Source organism: Lithobates pipiens, unplaced genomic scaffold (assembly GCF_037356315.1).
Source record: "Lithobates pipiens isolate NorthernLeopardFrog02 unplaced genomic scaffold, aLitPip1_a1.2 Scaffold_8, whole genome shotgun sequence".
Classification (NCBI taxonomy): domain Eukaryota; kingdom Metazoa; phylum Chordata; class Amphibia; order Anura; family Ranidae; genus Lithobates; species Lithobates pipiens.
This window is the reverse complement of record NW_027507903.1, coordinates 285,929,035-285,947,851: the sequence shown is the minus strand read 5'-3', so window position 1 is coordinate 285,947,851 and position 18,817 is coordinate 285,929,035. Positions and strand designations below refer to the sequence as shown.

Below are 18,817 nucleotides of genomic sequence, written 5' to 3'. Positions count from 1 at the left end.
AACTTCAACCCTTTCTATGACAATCCATAGAACTTCATCTGTGCTGCTGGTAGACCGGGTTTACTCCCAGTCAAGAAAGAGGCTCCCTTTCTTCTCTACCCTCTTCTGTCTCCTCTCCTTGTCTTCCTCACTTTTCTCTGTTTGAGGCACTGGTCTCTTGTGCACTTGGGTCTTAGCACCATTAATAAATTGTCCCGACCATTTGTGATATTATATCTTGTACCCAGATTCACCTATGATGCGAGAATTGTCAATGCGAGATATCACTTGCTCATGGTGTGCTAGAGTAAATATGCTGTACATGACTTGCACTGTGGATTTATTTTTATGTACTGTAGTTTCTCTTTTTCTGGTATTTCTTGTTGACCTTTGAGCCAATGTGCCTGTATATTGGCAAAATCTAATAAAAATATATTTTTTAAACAAATGCAGACTCAGCGATGCTAGCACATACCTTCAGATGCCTCAGTCAGCACCCCAATTACCATATATCCAAGTGTCTTCTAACAGGAAAAAGGCCATCCCCTCATGCCCCACCTGATCTGTTCTTAGATAGTCAGCATGATTGGCCAGTAAGGAGGTATGAGCAGTGGTGTAGCTAGCACATCTGGCACCCAGGCTGCTCAGTTTTTTTGCTCCCCCAAGTAAAATAGTATGTGGAAAAATAGCGGCGCCGCACCAAAACTGCATCAATAGTGGGAGGGGCTTAAATGGCTATATGCTTTAATGTGTCACAAGCAATTATGTAGCAGACAATTCAAACCTCAGTATGCTCATTTTAATAAAATAAAACTGTTCTATTGTAGATCCTTTATTACACACAGCTAACCTTAAAGTGATATTAAAGTCTTGTTTTTTGCTTTGTTTTTAAAAAAATAAACATGTTATATTTACCTGCTCTGTGTAATGGTTTTGCACAGAGCAGCTTGGATCCTCCTCTTCTTGGGTCCCTCGCCTGCACCCCTGGCCCCTCCCTCTTTCTGTGTGCCCCCACAGCAAGTAGCTTGCTATGGGGGCACCCAAGCAGGTGCGCTCCCAAGCTGCAGTTCTGTGTGTCCATATACACACAGAGCCATGGCTCGACTCTGCTCCCTCTGTCTTCTGATTGGCTCACTGGCTCTTATTGACAGCAGTGTGAGCCAATGGCTCCCGCTGCTTCCAAAAGCCAATCAGGAGTGCGAGTCATCGGACAGCCAAGGCTCTTGTGGACATCGCTGGATCGATAGGGGACTCAGGTAAGTATTACAAAACTGGTGCAGTTAGAATCTAGAACAGCTGTGCTTGGCAACCAACCAATCAGTTTCTATCTTCAGCTTGTTCAGCTTTAAAAATGAAAGATATGAACTGTTTGGTTGCCATGCACTGCTGCTCCAAATTCTGTCTGCTCTAGTTTTGATAAATTCCCCTAAGGGCTCATTCAAACAGGTGATGAGCCAGGCCCTTTATGCTGAGCCACTTTTTGCTGCATCTGCATCCACCAGAGAGCTTCACCCATAGAAGCGGGTGCACAGAATCGAATGCAGACACAATGCGTTTGGATACATGCGTCCCTTCCTGTCTGCATGTAAAATGTTGACATTCGACTATGTCCATGCAGCTGCTGCCTCCCAATTGACTTTGACTGGGCTGCCTGCACAGGGATGCACCGAACAATAAGTATCCCCACGCGGTACACAGCCATCACACTGGGCATGGATGCATATTCTCCATGTGAATGAGGCCTAATTGTCATGTGGGCCAGATAGCAGGAAAGAGGAGCTATTGAGTAATTAAAAGGGAAGTATGGGAATTTTATTTATGAATCAAACTTACCTAGGTAGATGCTGCATCTGTCCCCCGCTGGTTCTAAGGCTGAGAACTGAGTAATCAAAAACTGCCGATCATTTCCTGAGCAGAAAGCTGGTGAGTTTCAGTTTCTGGCTCTGCACTGCCCCCTCCTCCCCCCCGGTGCTCACTGAAACACTGGCCTGTAGAGGGGCAGGAGTGGCTGGCTCAGCTGGGTGCCTGAGCTGGGTGCCGGTCCAGGCATGTGAAAGGATCCCAAACATATGATTGCAATCTTTCCCCAGCCCAGGGCCTCCTGTGTACTCCCCTCCTAGTCCAGGGCCTCATTTGAACCCCCTCACTCCAGCACCTCCTCTGCACCCCCCTAGTCCAAGGCCTCCACTGCACCCCCCCCCCCAGCGCAGGACCTCCACTGCATCCCCAAGTCCAGGGTCTCCTCTGCTCCCCTCCAGGTCAGGCCCTCCTCTGCACCCCCCAGCCCAGGGCCTCTTTCGCACTTCCCAGCGCACTCCCCAGCCCTTTTGTAGCATGCAGATGGATGGCCTTCTGTACTTTCTGGCATGTGTCAGCTGCATCCACAAGAGAGCTTCACCTATAGACAAATGAGGTGACAAACACAGAAATGGCATCTAGACAGACATTTTAAACCTAACTCATTTTCATAGAAGTATTGCTCATGTCCCTGTTGGGTGGATTTTTCATTTCATGTTCAGTCTTAGCCCTTGTACACACGGTTGGACATTCCGACGGAAAATGTCCGATCGGACCGTGTTGTCGGATAATGCGACTGTGTGTGGGCTCCATCGGACTGTTTTGGACTGATATTCCGATGGACAAAGTTTTAGAGCTGGGCTTAAAACTTTCCGACAACATGATCCGATCAGACTTTGCCCGATTGTGTGTAGAGAATTCCGATCGGACAAAGTGCCACGCATGCTCAGATCAAATTTCTAGACCAAAGCTATTGGCTACTAGCCTGAACGTAGTCCCGTCGTAATGAAATGACGTCATCACGTTACGTACGATCGGATTTTCCAACAACTTTGTCCGACCGTGTGTATGCAACACAAGTTTTGGACAAAATCCGACAGATTTTGTTGTCAGAATGTCCGACCGTGTGTACAAGGACTAAGACTCAAATAAAGGAAATGGGAATATTTCCCTCACTTCCTAACCTGTCCAACAGACGATGAGGAGAAATCTCCCAAATGGGGGGCAAAGACAGCAGTATCGATTTGATAGAGATTTTAACCCTTTCTCACCATCTTCCAAACAAAAAAAAAAGCGTTAGAATTAGGCTTGAACACCCTTTTGTGATGTAATGGGTTGTAAATCATAACATCAACCATCTCTGCACTGAGACTATATTGGAGGATACGAAGGAAATAATAGAGTTTTTTAAGACTATTAATGTGGAAAAGTCTAATTCAATTCAAGCCTAACACTAACTATTCTTAAAAATGCACAGAGCACCCCAGATCGTCCTCTTCTCTGGGCCCTCACCGGTGCTCCTGGCCCCTCCTCCCTGCCAAGCAGCTTGCTATGGGGGCACCCAAGCCGAGCCGCTGCTCTGTGAGTCCATTCAGACACAGAGCTGCGGCCAGACACTGCCCCCTCCCTGCCCCCTCCCTCTCCTCATTGGCTCTTTTCATTGACAGCAGCGGGAGCTAATGGCGCCCGCTGCTGCCTCAGCCAATGAGGAGGGAGAGTCCCGTACAGCCGAGGCTGTCGTGCACATCGCTGGATTGGGATGGGCTCAGGTAAATATTTGATGTGCTTAGGGTGTTGTTCAGACCTATTGGTATCACATTTTGCAGATCGCCTTCATCAGATGTTTATAGGTATATTAGAAATTTTACTTGTGAAATTCCGAGTCATTCGCACCAGGCCCATCCATAGCATCGTATGGTAATGTGCATTGCATTAAGGAAGCCATTGGCTAGGCTGCTTAAGGCCCGGCAATGAACTAAAAATTGTGCATGCACCATTTTATGAACAGATCCTTTAAATAAATTACATATCTTTTGATAGAAAGCTCAGTTCAACTGGGATCCAGAAACTGTTGGCCTGATCCATGGATCGTTTTTCTGGGGATACATTGTGACCCAGATTCCTGGAGGATTCATAGCAAATAAGCTTGCTGCCAATAGGTATTTATATTTAAACATGTATTAAGACCATCTATAGCATTTTTTTTTATTGTAGTTCTTTTATTAAAGCATTACAGGCCTATCAGTGGCTTAGCAAAGTTTTTGATTAAACCTTGTTCCTCTTACCTAAGTAATTAAAATATAGAAATAAATCTGTCTTATATTGTTTTTTCATGTATTGGTATGGTGTGCCATCTAAATGTGCTGGAGACATTTGTTTTTATTCCTACAGGGTATTTGGTGCTGCTATTTTTTTAACCTCAGTCCTAAATATGCTAATTCCATCAGCAGCAAAAGTACATTTTGGGTGTGTTATATCGGTTCGTATTGTCCAAGGCCTTGTTGAGGTAGGTACTCCTAATATATTGTTATTCTAGCCCCTATCTCGCTATCTGTTTTATATCTACCGGTATTTATAAAATCTCAGTTTTGTATATTTTATGTGTGTGTGTTATGTCATCAGGGCCATCTTTAATATTAAGTGGACCCTCGGCAAACATTTTCTTGGGCCCTCCCGAATCCACTTATCAACTATTTGTGGGCTCAAGGGCCAGCTGCTTTGGGCCCCACAATGACTGGGCCCAGGGCAGCAGCTCCTTTTGCTCTGTGCTAAAGATGACCCTGTATGTCATGTATTGTTTTTTACTTACATATGAAAATATAATGTCATTACTAAGATTTTAGAATTACTAACTCCTCCTATTTGCTGGCATTTAAATATGCTGTTAAAAGAGTTTTGTTAAATCAGTTCAATAGGTATATCACATAAATATTACCAGCCAATAACTTTATGTGTTTTCTGCCTATGTTTTACTCTTGTCCATTACATCAGTGGTCCCCAACCCCCAGGACTGTAATACGATTAAAACTGAAACAACTGAGATGACTAAAATACGACTAAAACTAAAATGGCATTTTAGTCAAAAGACTAAAATGGGACTAAAACTAAAATGCCATTTTAGTCAAAAGACTAAGACTAAAACTAAATTGAAATTTGACTTCAAAATGAACACTGGTCTGTAGTGCATGTTCATACCACAATACCATAAATAATAACATTTGATTTTTCACTCCAGAAGTACGTTTTGAAATGCGTTTTTCTCTCACTGTTAAAATCTACCATTAAAATTATAGACTGATTATTTCTTTGTCAGTGGGCAAATCAGCAGGGGATCAAATGCTTTTTTCCCACTGTACTGGCCACTTTATTAGTTACACCTGTTCAATTGCTTGGTAACACAAATTGCTAATCAGCCAATCACATGGAAGCAACCCAATGCATTTAGTCATCTAGACGTGGTGAAGATGACTTGCTGAAGTTCAAGCCGAGCATTAGAATGTTGAAGAATGTTGAAGAAAGGGGATTTAAGCGACTTTGAATGTTGCATGACTGTTGGTGCTGTTGGCATGTGCATGGCTGTTGGTTTGTCTGAGTATATAAAAAATTGCTGGAAATCTACTCTACTGGAATTTTTAGGCTCAACCATCTCTGGGGTTTACAGAGAATGGTCCAAAAAAGAGAAAATATCCAGTGAGCTGCAGTTGTGTGGAGGAAAAGGCCTTGTTGATATCAGAGGTCACAGGGGATATTGGGCAGGTTCAAGATAACAGAATGGAAACAGTAACTAAAATAACCAGCAAGGTATGCAGAATACCATCTCTGAATGTACAACACGTGAAGCCTTTATAGCAGATGGTCTACAGAATAAGAAACTGAGGCTACAATTCGCATAGGCTCACCAAAATTGGACAATAGAAGATTGGAAAAACGTTGCCTGGTCTGATGAGTCTCGATTTCAGCTGTGACATTCAGATGGTAGAGTAAGAATTGGGCATAAACAACATGAAAGGATGGATCCATCCTGCCTTGTATCAACTTTGCAGGCTGGTGGTGATGTAATGGTGTGGGGGATATTATCTACAATGAGATCACTGTACTCCAATGGCCTCCACAGCCACCAGATCTCAATCCAATAGGGCACCTTTGGGATGTGGTGGAACAAGAGATTCGCATTATGGATGTGTAGCCAACAAAACTGCAGCAACTGTGTGATGCAATCATGTCAATATGGACCAAAATCTCTGAGGAATGCTTCCAACACCTCTTTGGATCTATGCCATGAAAAAAGGGGGCAAAACGGGGAGGCAAAAGGGGTCCAACCCAGTATTAACAAGGTGTACCTAATAAAGTGGCCGGTGAGTGTGTTTATATATATCTATATATATATATCTATCTATATATATATATATATATAGATATCGATATATATAGATATTGATATATATCTATATCTATATATATATATATATATATATATATATATATATATATCTATATACAGTATCTATCTATATATATATATATATATATATATATATATACATACATACATACAGCTACTTATTAATTAGAAATCATGCAATGTGTTTTAAATGCCTGAATTCCTCTTGAAATCTCTTCTATTCTCTTTAACAGAAGACGAGCCAATGTTAGGAGCCAGCCAGGCTTTGTTGCACTGCACTTGTGCTAGTAGCAAACATGCTGACTGTAGGAAAGAGCAGAATCATGACTCATTATTGTGCCGCTGCTCCTTCACTTTGTAAATAGCAGCGTAGGGTTGTGTCCTTGACAAGCTGTACTGCTAAAGTGCAGGTTGAAGACCTGACTGCGCTGTCTGGCTGGAATGATTAAAAGCCTGACTGCGCATAATTACAAATCCTTTATCAGACAAAACCATACTCAGACATGTATATGAATTGACCTTTTGTTCTTTGTCTGAAGTTTGTTAAAGAGGAGCTGCAGTCAGCTCACATCATTTGTAATAAAAACATCTTTGCCATTCTGAAGCTTCCCTCCATCCACTTTGCATATTATTTTATATATACTGTGATTCTGTACTTGCCAAATATGCTGCCGAAATATCCCTCCACTGAGTCTGGCTGTAATCATTTTAACTGAAGCTGCAGCCTGTTCACTTCCTGGATTAACACAGAGGCACGTCTCCAGCTCTGAAGCTCTCATTGGCCCGCTTATGACTCATCACCTCTCTCTTCCTGGAAAACTCTCACAAGAGTTGGAGAGAGAGATGTGCATTATGTGATAAGCCTAGGCTTTTTACCAGACAAGAAACAGGATGTGGGCTGTATGTATGTATGTATGTATGTATGTGTGTGTATATGTATATATATATATATATATATATATATATATATATATATATATATATATATATATATATATATATATATATATTACTGGCAGAAAAAAAGGTTTTACTATCCAAAGTTAAAACAACAAGGGCAGAAGATTTCATAGTTGCAAAGATGAAAAAAGAACATAAAGTTTCGCTATAAATTGGTAACTTGAGAGATTAACATAAATGTATGTTTCAATGTTTTCAGGGAGTGACGTATCCAGCATGCCATGGTTTGTGGAGTAAGTGGGCGCCCCCACTGGAGAGAAGCAGACTAGCAACCACTTCTTTCTGTGGTAGGACAAAATTCTTCTTACATATTAAATCTTAATCATTTATTGTGTCTGGGCAAAGCAGCTGTTGGCTGCCTTTTTACTGTGTAACAAACAATAACTACGTTTTAGATTCTGTTGTAGTGGATGTTCATTACTTGTTAGATGTGTATTCTGGGAATAGGTTGAGGAAATATTTTCCCTATTGATAGAATTCTTTGTCTCTGGGATATTCCAGCATGCTGGACAATCTTTATGACAGACCCCGGTACTGAACACTGGATTTGGGTTGTTTTGGAAACCGTTTGTTGTAAGTACTAATTCTTCCCTGTTTACATTACAGGATCCTATGCTGGTGCGGTAATCGCCATGCCATTAGCAGGGGTACTTGTACAGTATATTGGATGGTCATCTGTTTTTTATATTTATGGTAAGGTTTTCTTAGACATTTTAACAATAGCTCGCTATATTGCTGCTAGGTGCCATTTTAGTTTGCCCTAAAGAAAATACAGACTTTAGCCATGCAGGGGAAGACCACAGGTTTGCATTAATCCTTCCCAACCCCTCCACAGAATCCAATAGCACATACTGACCTTTTAACCACTTCAGCTCCGGACCAATAAATACCTTAAGGACCAGAGGTCTTTTTGCAATTTCGCACTGCGCTGCTTTAACTGGTAATTGCGCGGTCATGCAATATTGCACCCAAACGAAATTTGCGTCCTTTTCTTCCCACAAATAGAGCTTTCTTTTGATGGTATTTGATTGCCTCTGCGATTTTTTTTTTTTGCGATATAAATGGAAAAAGAGCGAAAATTTTGAAAAAAAAAGATATTTTCTTCTTTTTGTTATAAGAAAAATCGAATAAACTAAATTTTAGTCATACATTGAGGGCAAAATTTATTCAGCCACATGTCTTTAGTAAAAAAAATGTCAATAAGCGTATATTTTTTGGTTTGCGCAAAAGTTATAGCGTCTACAAACTAGAGTACATTTTCTGGAATTTACACAGCTTTTAATTTATGACTGCCGATCTCATTTCTTGAGGTGCTAAAATGGCAGGGCAGTACAAATCCCCCCCAAATGACCCCATTTTGGAAAGTAGACACCCCAAGGAAATTGCTGATGGGTATGTTGAGCCCATTGAATATTTATTTTTTTTGTCCTAAGGGATTGAATAATGACAAAAAAAAAAAAAAAAAATTTTTTTTACAAAAAGTTGTCACTAAATGATATATTGCTCACACATGCCATGGTTATATGTGAAATGACACCCCAAAATACATTCTGCTGCTTCTCCCGAGTACGGGGATACCACATGTGTGGGACTTTTTGGGAGTCTAGTCGCGCACGGCACCCCGAAAACCAATCACCACCTTCAGGATTTCTAAGGGTGCAAATTTTTGATTTAACTCCTCACTACCTATCACAGTTTCGAAGGCCATAAAATGCCAAAATAGCACAAAACCCCCCCAAATGACCCCATTTTGGAAAGTAGACACCCCAAGCTATTTACTGAGAGGCATGTTGAGTCCATGGAATATTTTATATTTTGCCAAAAGTTGCGGGAATATTACAAACTTTTTTTTTTTTGCACAAAGTTGTCACTAAATGATATATTGCTCACACATGCTATGGGCAGAAGTCAAATTACACCCCAAAATAAATCGGGGGGTTTGTGTGCCTGTGTGTACCTACATGTCAGTGTAGTGTTCGTGCAGACTTACTTTTACTCTTCTCGTAGTCCGGTCAAAAAGACCGCCCCGAGAAGAATGACATCACTTCCTCCTTCCTGTGTAAACAATACACAGGGGAGGAAGCTTCTCATTGGCCAGGAGCGATCCAGAGGGGGTGGCCGAAAACGAACGGCCATCCCCTCATCACGGATCGCTGCTGGACCGAATCGGACCGCCGTATCCAGCGGGAGGGGGTCCGATGGGACCCCCCACCCGCTGGAAGGCAATCACGTAGATGTACGTGATTATGCCTGCCTGTGCCATTGTGCTGACGTACAATGGCAATACGGCGGTCCTCAAGTGGTTAACCACTTGCTTACTGGGCACCTTAACCCCCCTCCTGCCCAGACTAATTTTCAGCTTTTAGCGCTGTCACTCTTTGAATGACAATTGCACGGTCATACAACACTGTCCCCACAAATAGAGCTTTCTTTTGGTGGTATTTGATTACCTCTGGGTTTTTTATTTTTTTGTAATTTTTTTTTTTTAAAAGACCTACATTTAAAAAAAAAAAAAATACAAAACCGTTTTATATTTTGTTAATACATTTTGCAAACAGGTAATTTTCCTCCTTCATTGATGAGGCTACACTTATGGGCCCTGATTGGCTGCACTGCACTGATGGGCACTGATAGGCTTCACTGAATTGATGGGCACTGATAAGGCTACACTGATGGGCACTGATATGGCGGCACTGATGGGCATTAAAAAGGTGGCACTGAGGAGCACTGATAAGTGGCATTGGTGGGCACTGAGAGGTGGCACTGAAGGGCAATGATAGGTGGCACTGATGGGCACTGCTAGGTGGCAATGATGAGGCACTAATTGTCACCACTGGTGGGCATTGATAGGTGTCACTCGTTGGTGACAGCTGACAGCTGATCACGTGGTAAGTGGCCAGGATTGACTCCTTACTCGGATCTGTAATCACCTTGAGTCTCATTGACTGGGTGATCACAGCATGCACCGTGCGTCCTCTTCAGGGGGAGCGTGCAAAAGGGAGGACGACTATTGACGGCCTCACGGCAAAGCAGATCCCAACTGTAGCCGTCATTTGGCTATAGTGTGGCTCTGAAGGGTTTAACAGAATAGATCATTAGTTGAATGGTCAACCAGGGAATACATGTTACTTGCAAAGTAAGAAGAAATAATGCAAAACAATTTTAGGATGACATAGCATGCATACATGGCAGAATAATGCAAAGCAGATTATAAAAGCTGCACAAACATGGATGCTTTACAGCAACGTCTCTGTGACTCAATCAGAGTAAGTTGGCTGCATACAGTAGCATAGTCTTTAATAACAGAGAGTAAAGCTGAGAATCACTACTTCAGTAAAACACTTCTGAACACACTTACTTGCGATTATACTAAGACACAGCATCCCTCACAGTGAAGTCTAGGGCAGCTCTGGTAACACAGATGAACAGCAGGTATAATCAAAGGCCCAAGGACAAGGAGGGCGGAAGGGGCTATTTGCGATTATCCTTATAGACAGTCTCAGTGAAGTCCAGAGGTGTTATGGTAACACAGATGAACAGCTGGCGGGATCCAAAGACAAAGGGCCACTCCACTGGAATTATGCCGCATACACGCGATTGGAATTCCGGCCAGAAAAAGACAGATGAGAGCTTTTCATCTGAAAATGCGACTGTGTGTATGCTCCATCGGAATTTAGCTGTCTGAATTTCCGCCAGCCAAAAATTGATAGCATGTTCTCAATTTTCCAGACCGAAAAACTTTCTATCGGAAATTCCGATCGTCTGTATGCAATTCCGACATGCCAAAAATCACGCATGCTCAGATTCAACTATGAGACAGAAGCTATTGGCTACTGGCTATTGAACTTCCTTTTTCTAGTCCTGTTGTACATGTTGTACGTCACCACGTTATAAACGATCGGAATTTGGTGTGACCGTGTGTAGGCAAGACAGCTTGAGCCGAATTCCGTCGGAATTCTGTCGGAATTCTGTTGGAATTCTGTCTGGAAAACCTTTAGAGCTTTTTCCGACGAGAATTCCGATCGTGTGTACGCGGCATTAGAGTACTCCATTAGCAATTGGGTAGGTGCGCCTCACAGTAGCTGGGTCTTCCAGAGAAGGTACGCTATTAGGCTCTGGCACACATGTTCTGACAGTGGAGGACTCCACTACAACCTTTCCTGTGTTCCCCTGCCAGTCAGTGCAGCCACTGGTAATGAAGATAATACCTGGTACTTCTGTGTATGGAAGGGCATAGGCCATCAGGTGGCAGCTCTGGTGATTGGTGATTGGCCCAGAGTTGTCATGTTGGAGAGAGGAAGCAATCCTCACTTCTATGTAAGTTTTGGATAGATAGACAAGAAGCTTACACACATAGAGAGACATTTTACCTTTTAGTAGCTATATATTGATCAGGGTGTGTGCTTTTTGAAAAACTGCTAAGATAATAAAACATTTTTTAAAACAGGACAATATGTACATATCTTTCTACTTCCAGTTAAAAAAGTTACATTATCTAAATCCCTTGTGCCCAACCTGCAGCCCACTGGCACATTTATGCAGTCCACTGGGCCCCTGCAGCTGCAAACACTAATCTGTATTTCTCTACTGGCCTGTTATAGCAGTCATTTTAAGTAGTCTCCTTTTAGTATGTTCACAGTCTCTGAACTTCTCATGTAACATGTCTGCAGTCTCTGACCATCTGTTATGTCATGTTTGCAGTCTTTGACCATCTCTTGTATCATGTCCACAGTTTCTGACCATCTCCTGTAAAATGTCCACAGTCTCTGACCATTTTTTGTATAATGTCTGCAGTCTCTGACCATCTGTTATGTCATGTTTGCAGTCTCTGAAAATCTCTTGTATCGTGTCCACAGTTGCTGACCATCTCCTGTAAAATGGCCACAGTCTCTGACCATTTCTCTTATCATGTCTGCAGTTTCTGACAATCTCCTGTATCATGTCTGCAGTGTATGATAAACTCTTGTATCATGCCCATAGTTTTTGACTGTATCCTGTTGTGTGTCTGCTGTCTCTGACAATTAATATCCACAGGATTTTATGTGTAGCCCTTTGGTGATGTTGAGAGCCAGAGAGCCACGCTTGAGGCTTCCCCCGTGTCAAGAAAGTTGACCACTGCTGATCAATATTATTTATTTCATTGGATGCTTCTCTTTTTATCAAAGAATGAGTATTATTATTGACTAATCAGTGTACATTTTCACTATTACATGTTTTGTGCGGCTTTATCATTCAGGTGTGTTTGGCATTATCTGGTACGTGTTTTGGCTTCTGCATGCTACAGAGGGCCCAGCTGCACATCCTTTCATCAGCCCTGAGGAAAAATCATACATTGAATCAAGCATAGGAGAAAACAGCAGTTTAGTTACAACTAGCGTAAGTTTTGACCTGACTATGTGTGAACATTTATTTGTAAATCTGGTCATTGCTTGTGGAATAATTATTAAAAATATCTGTAAGGTTTTCAGAGGTCCAGGTCATAGGATACTGGCTATTTAGCAGTACTAAGTCAAAAACAAGTAAACTTGCTGTGCATTATAGAAAATATTTATGCCCTCATCTAGTTATTAGAAAGGAGGCAGTGGCAGAATTACCAAGGTTGCAGCAGTCACACTTGCGACTGGGCCCTGGCATTCTGTCACTGTAGAGGGGCCCTAGCGGGATTGCTATTCGCACGGCTTTGAGCGGAGAGCGTCTCTCATGGAACAGCAGCACAGAGACACCGGCATTTACAGTTCTCTCTCCCCCTCCGTCTGTCCTCTCTCACATGGGATGGCAGAGGACACAGCTGATCTGCTCCACCTTCTCCCCCCTCCTGTGTGCTCTGCGGGAAATGTGAGCTTGTTAGCTTTGCACTTGACTGCCCGCGGAGCACACACAGGAGAGAGGAGGAGGGAGAAGGGAGAGCAGATCAGCTTTGTGTCCTCTCTCATCCCGTGCAAGAGAGGACAGATGGAGGGGGAGATAGAACTGTCAATGCTGGCTCTGTGCTGCTATTCCATGAGACAAAGTAGATATTTGCCAGCACACCATGGATCGACACAAAGTAGTGTCCAAACAGATAGTTTATTGCATGATCACAACACTCGGAGAGTGCAACGTTTCAGAGTCACGCAGGAACCCTTTTGTCAGGCATGTGACGAAGGGGTCCTACGTGACTCTGTAACATTACACTCTCCTTGTGTTGTGATCATACAATAAACTGTCCATTTGGACGCTATTTTGTGTCGCTCTATGGTGTTCTAGCAAATATCTACTTTGTGACTTGAACCAGTATCCAGCTGGTTGTTGCTGCAGCACCCACATTTTGAGAACATATCCAGGAACGTGTGCAATGGGAATATGAAGTATTGCTATTCCATGGGAAACACGCTCTCCGCTCAGAGCCCTGCTGTCCTGAAGGCAGGCGGCACTGATGGGCAGTGATAGAAGGTACTGATGAGCACTTATAAAAGGCACTGATGGACACTGATAGAAGGTAGTGATGAGCACTTATAGAAGGTACTGATGAGCACTTATAGAAAGTACTGATGGACACTGATATAAGGTACTGATGGACACTGATATACGGCACTGATGGACACTGATAGAAGGTACTGGTGAGCATTGATAGAAGGTACCAATGGACACTGATAGAAGGCACTGATAAAAGGTACTAATGAGCACTGATAGAAGGTACTGATGGACACTGATAGAAGGTACTGGTGAGCATTGATAGAAGGTACCAATGGACACTGATAGAAGGCACTGATAAAAGGTACTAATGAGCACTGATAGAAGGTACTGATGGACACTGATAGAAGGTACTGATAGACACTAATAGAAGGTACTGATGAGCACTGATAGAAGGTACTGATGGACACTGATAGAAGGCACTGATAGAAGGAACGGATGAGCACTGATAGAAGGCACTGATGGACATTGATAGACGGCACTGATGGACACTAATAGAAGGCACTGATGAGCACTGATAGAAGGCACCATTGAGAACTGATAGAAGGCACTGATGGACACTGATAGAAGGCACTGATGGACACTGATATTAGGCACTGGTGGACACTGATATTAGGCACTGGTGGACACTGATAGGAGGCACAGATGGGCACTGATAGGAGGCACTGATGAACACTGATAGGAAGCACTGATGAGCACTTATAGGAGGCACTGATGGGCACTGATAAGAGGCACAGATGAGCACTGATAGGGACACTGATGGGCACTGATAGGAGGCGTTGATGGGCACTGATAAGAAGTATTGATGGGCACTGATAGGCACTAATGGGGACAGATGGGCCGCATTGATGAGCACTGATAGGTAGCACTGATAGGAGGCACTAATGTGCACTGATAGGTGTTATTGATGGGTAATGATAGGTGGCACTGATGGGCATTGATGAGCACTGATAGGCTGAACTCATGGGCTGCACTGATGGGCACAGAGGAACACTTATAGGCAGAACTCAGGCAGTATTTATGAGCACTGATAGATGCCACTGATTGCCAGCATTGAAGAGTACTTATAGGTGCCACTGATGGATGCTGTTAGGCGGCATTAATGAGCACTGATAGGTGGGACTGATAGGCCGAATTCATGGGCACTGATAGGCGGCATTGATGAGCACTGATAGGCAGCATTGATGGGCACAGATAGATGGCACTGATGATTGGGGCACTGATTATCAATGTAAACAATTTACTGACATTCTTGACAGTTAACGGCAATCCTTTCCTCACACAGACACAGCGTGGGAGGAAAGGGCTGTGAATAACCGGCAAGTCTGTTTATATGTGATCAGCTGATCACATAGTAAAGGGCCGCTGTGATTGCGCTGGATGCATGTCCCAGGGGTCATGCCGGATGCAGAGTTCTGGGAGGATGTCCATGGACACCCTCCCAAAATTGGAAGCCTGGAGCTCGCATGGAAGGGGGGCCCATCATGGTTTCTTGCACCGGGGTCCTGAAGGTTCTAGTTACGCTTCTGAAAGAAGGCTATCTAGTCCACATTAGAATAACCATCTCTGTATTGGGAGAGGGGGCTTAGATAACATTTATAACCCATGTTCAGTACTGTACTAACTTTTCCCCCTATGGATGCACACCTTCCATCATGACATCATGGTGACTGGTTTATAGTCTGGATTGTATAGTCTGGATTATGGTGACAGGATAACCAAAAAAAAAATGCTTCTGCTTTTTATTTTTCTCTTGGTAGAAATTCAAAACCCCTTGGAAGAAGTTTTTTACTTCAATGCCAGTCTATGCAATCATTGTAGCAAATTTTTGCCGCAGTTGGACATTTTACTTATTGCTCATAAGCCAACCTGCTTACTTTGAAGAAGTCTTCGGGTTCCCCATAAGTAAGGTACATCAAACTATAACCAGATGTCTCTCCTGTATCAAAATGTATTATTATCTGTTTTGTTTACCTCATGTCATTTGACTGAAATGTGCCATGATGATAATAACTCTGTATTTGTCCATTTAGGTTGGTCTACTGTCGGCAGTACCGCACATGGTGATGACAATAATTGTACCCATTGGAGGGCAGCTAGCTGATTTCCTAAGAAGCAGGCAGATTTTGAGCACTACGACTGTAAGGAAAATCATGAACTGTGGAGGTAATAAAATGATCACGTTTCTCAATGTTACTACTACTACTACTATTACTGTGTTTTACCACTTTAGATTTTTTGGTAAATAGAACACATACAGTATGTATGTGGTGTAATATGTAATGAATGTTCTATGTGATGGGATTGTGACAGCAGTAACCATGTCATCAAAATTATGTGTGTAGGTTTTGGAATGGAGGCCACGCTGCTGCTGGTAGTTGGATATTCTCACACTAAGGTCATTGCAATTTCTTTCCTTGTTCTTGCTGTTGGATTCAGTGGCTTTGCTATATCAGGTAAGACTATAGTAAAATAAAAACATTATGTAACATGAATTATATGTTTGCTGTGTTACAATTTTATTTACCATAAAGGGTCAGTCTAAAGGCCCATACACACGATCAGACTTTTTGACAACAAACATGCAAATTAGCTGTTTTGGAGCAACGTCCGACCGTGTGTACGCTCCATCGGACAAACTTTTTTGGTTTTCATCTGACTTTTGTTGGCTGTGCGAACGGACAAACTTTCTGGCAACAAAAGTCCGATGGAGTAAAGTCTGATCGTGTGTACAGAAAACCATAGGACATTTGTACAAAGTACAAACAGGCATGCTCAGAACCAATGCAAAAGATCAGACAACATTACAGAAGTTGACCAAAGGTGGCGGTAAAGAGCAGAAAAACCACGTGATTTGGTGAAAGTTGGCTGAAAAAGTCCTGCTGTGTGTATGCAATACAAGTTCAGGGCCGACGCCCTTTGTACAAAAATCCAAGGGAAAGTTTGTACAAAGTCCTATCGTGTGTATGAGGCTTAACAAGCAAATGGAGACTGGTGGTCTGAGTCAAGCTTTTATTGCTCTCCATGTTCACGTTGGGCTGATTAATCCTTTCTATCTGTCCATTTGAAGGAATAGTACTGCTTGGACCTTGAAGAAGGGGACATATCCTGAAAGCTTGTCCTGAAAAATTGTATGTTAGTGCAAATAAAAAAAGTATCACGGACAGTACTCAATTTTCTCTGTCCCAATTGCACTAATACGGCTACAATCACATTAAAGGCCCATACACACGATCGGACTTTTTGACAACAAACATGCAAATTAGCTGTTTTGGAGCAACATCCGACCGTGTGTACGCTCCATCGGACAAACTTTTTCAGTTTTCATCAGACTTTTGTTGGCTGTGTGAACAGACAAACTTTCTGGCAACAAAAGTCCGATGGAGCAAAGTCTGATCGTGTGTACAGAAAACCATTGGATTTTTGTACAAAGTACAAACACGCATGCTCAGAACCAATACAAAAGATCACACAACAATACAGAAGTTGACCAAAGGTTGCGGTAAAGAGCAGAAAAACCACTTGATTTGGTGAAAGTTGGCTGAAAAAGTCCTGCTGTGTGTATGCAATACAAGTTCTCGGCCGATGCCCTTTGTACAAAAATCCACAGGAAAGTTTGTACAAAGTCCGATCGTCTGTATGAGGCTTAAGGAATATCCTGAATTTTGAACAGGAATCTTACAGCAGTGACACATTTTGTAGTGATAACTGTCTAAAGCCTCATACACATGATAGGACTTTGTACAAACTTTCCCTTGGATTTTTGTACAAAGGGCGTCGGCCCTGAACTTGTATTGCATACACACAGCAGGACTTTTTCAGCCAACTTTCACCAAATCATGTGGTTTTTCTGCTCTTTACCGCCACCTTTGGTCAACTTCTGTATTGTTGTCTGATCTTTTGCATTGGTTCTGAGCATGCCTGTTTGTACTTTGTACAAAAGTCCTATGGTTTTCTGTACACACGATCAGACTTTGCTCCATCGGACTTTTGTTGCTAGAAAGTTTGTCCGTGCGCACAGCCAACAAAAGTCAGATGAAAACCAAAAAAGTTTGTCCGATGGAGCGTACAAACAGTCGGATGTTGCTCCAAAACAGCTAATTTGCATGTTTGTTGTCAAAAAGTCTGATCGTGTGTATGGGCCTTAAGATTAGATTTCCTTCGTCTACAAGCCAGGAAGTGAAGGAAAATCTCCCAAATGGGAAGAGACGCCAAAGAAAACCTGATGGGTTAATGGATTTTAACTATTTTCTACTTCATTTGAGACAAACACAAAAACTCTTCCTGCTAGCTGTCTGTCAAAAGGAGTGGACGATTTGTGCTAGGAGGGGGATTTGGTGGGGCGATTTGTACTATGATTGGGGAGGATGGGTGATTTGTGCAAGACAAGGGCATTTAAAAGGCGAGGGGGCAGGGGGAAGTGTGGAATATAGTCATAGATGCTTGATGTTTGGTGATGGTGACTATAAAGCCTCATACACACGATAGGACTTTGTACAAACTTTCCCTTGGATTTTTGTACAAAGGGCGTCGGCCCTGAACTTGTATTGCATACACACAGCAGGACTTTTTCAGCCAACTTTCACCAAATCATGTGGTTTTTCTGCTCTTTACCGCCACCTTTGGTCAACTTCTGTATTGTTGTCTGATCTTTTGCATTGGTTCTGAGCATGCCTGTTTGTACGTTGTACAAAAGTCCTATGGTTTTCTGTACACACGATCAGACTTTGCTCCATCTGACTTTTGTTGCCAGAAAGTTTGTCCGTTCGCACAGCCAACAAAAGTCTGATGAAAACCAAAAAAGTTTGTCCGATGGAGCGTACACACGGTCGGATGTTGCTCCAAAACAGCTAATTTGCATGTTTGTTGTCAAAAAGTCTGATCGTGTGTATGGGCCTTAACACTAAGTAAAAGGCACGGTTTTTATTATTTTTGGAAATTTACATACTTGCCATATGTGATCTAAGTGAGAATTCTTCGACTGTATGTGTTTAATGCCAAATAAAACTTTTTGCTGGCTAAAAAAAAAAAAAGAAAGGAGAGGGGAGAGAGGACTAGTGCTAGGAAGGGAGATGGGGGGGATTTTTGCAAGGAGGAGAGATGGGGGCGGGATTTGTGCTTGAAGAGGGCACGATGGATTTTTTTCTGAGAGGTGGGATTTGTGGGGGTCAAAAGAATTTGTGTATGAAGAGGTGACCTGGAGAGGGGATTGTGCTAGGAGGGATT

General features: G+C 42.5%; 1 protein-coding gene and 1 long non-coding RNA gene across 2 annotated transcripts in view; one reads left to right on the top strand and one right to left on the bottom strand.

Moving 5' to 3' along the window:
• Window positions 1-18,817, top strand: part of SLC17A8 (solute carrier family 17 member 8) — a 60,958-nt gene that overhangs the window by 10,573 nt on the left and 31,568 nt on the right. The window contains exons 3-10 of the mRNA XM_077472290.1: window positions 3,817-3,935; window positions 4,168-4,282; window positions 7,338-7,425; window positions 7,745-7,831; window positions 12,375-12,514; window positions 15,352-15,501; window positions 15,625-15,757; window positions 15,937-16,047. Of these exons, the coding sequence (XP_077328416.1) occupies window positions 3,817-3,935; window positions 4,168-4,282; window positions 7,338-7,425; window positions 7,745-7,831; window positions 12,375-12,514; window positions 15,352-15,501; window positions 15,625-15,757; window positions 15,937-16,047 (943 nt within the window). The remainder of the gene's footprint in view (window positions 1-3,816; window positions 3,936-4,167; window positions 4,283-7,337; window positions 7,426-7,744; window positions 7,832-12,374; window positions 12,515-15,351; window positions 15,502-15,624; window positions 15,758-15,936; window positions 16,048-18,817) is intronic.
• LOC143962814 (uncharacterized) overlaps window positions 1-18,817 on the bottom strand; it is a 60,963-nt gene that overhangs the window by 21,962 nt on the left and 20,184 nt on the right. The window lies entirely within an intron of this gene.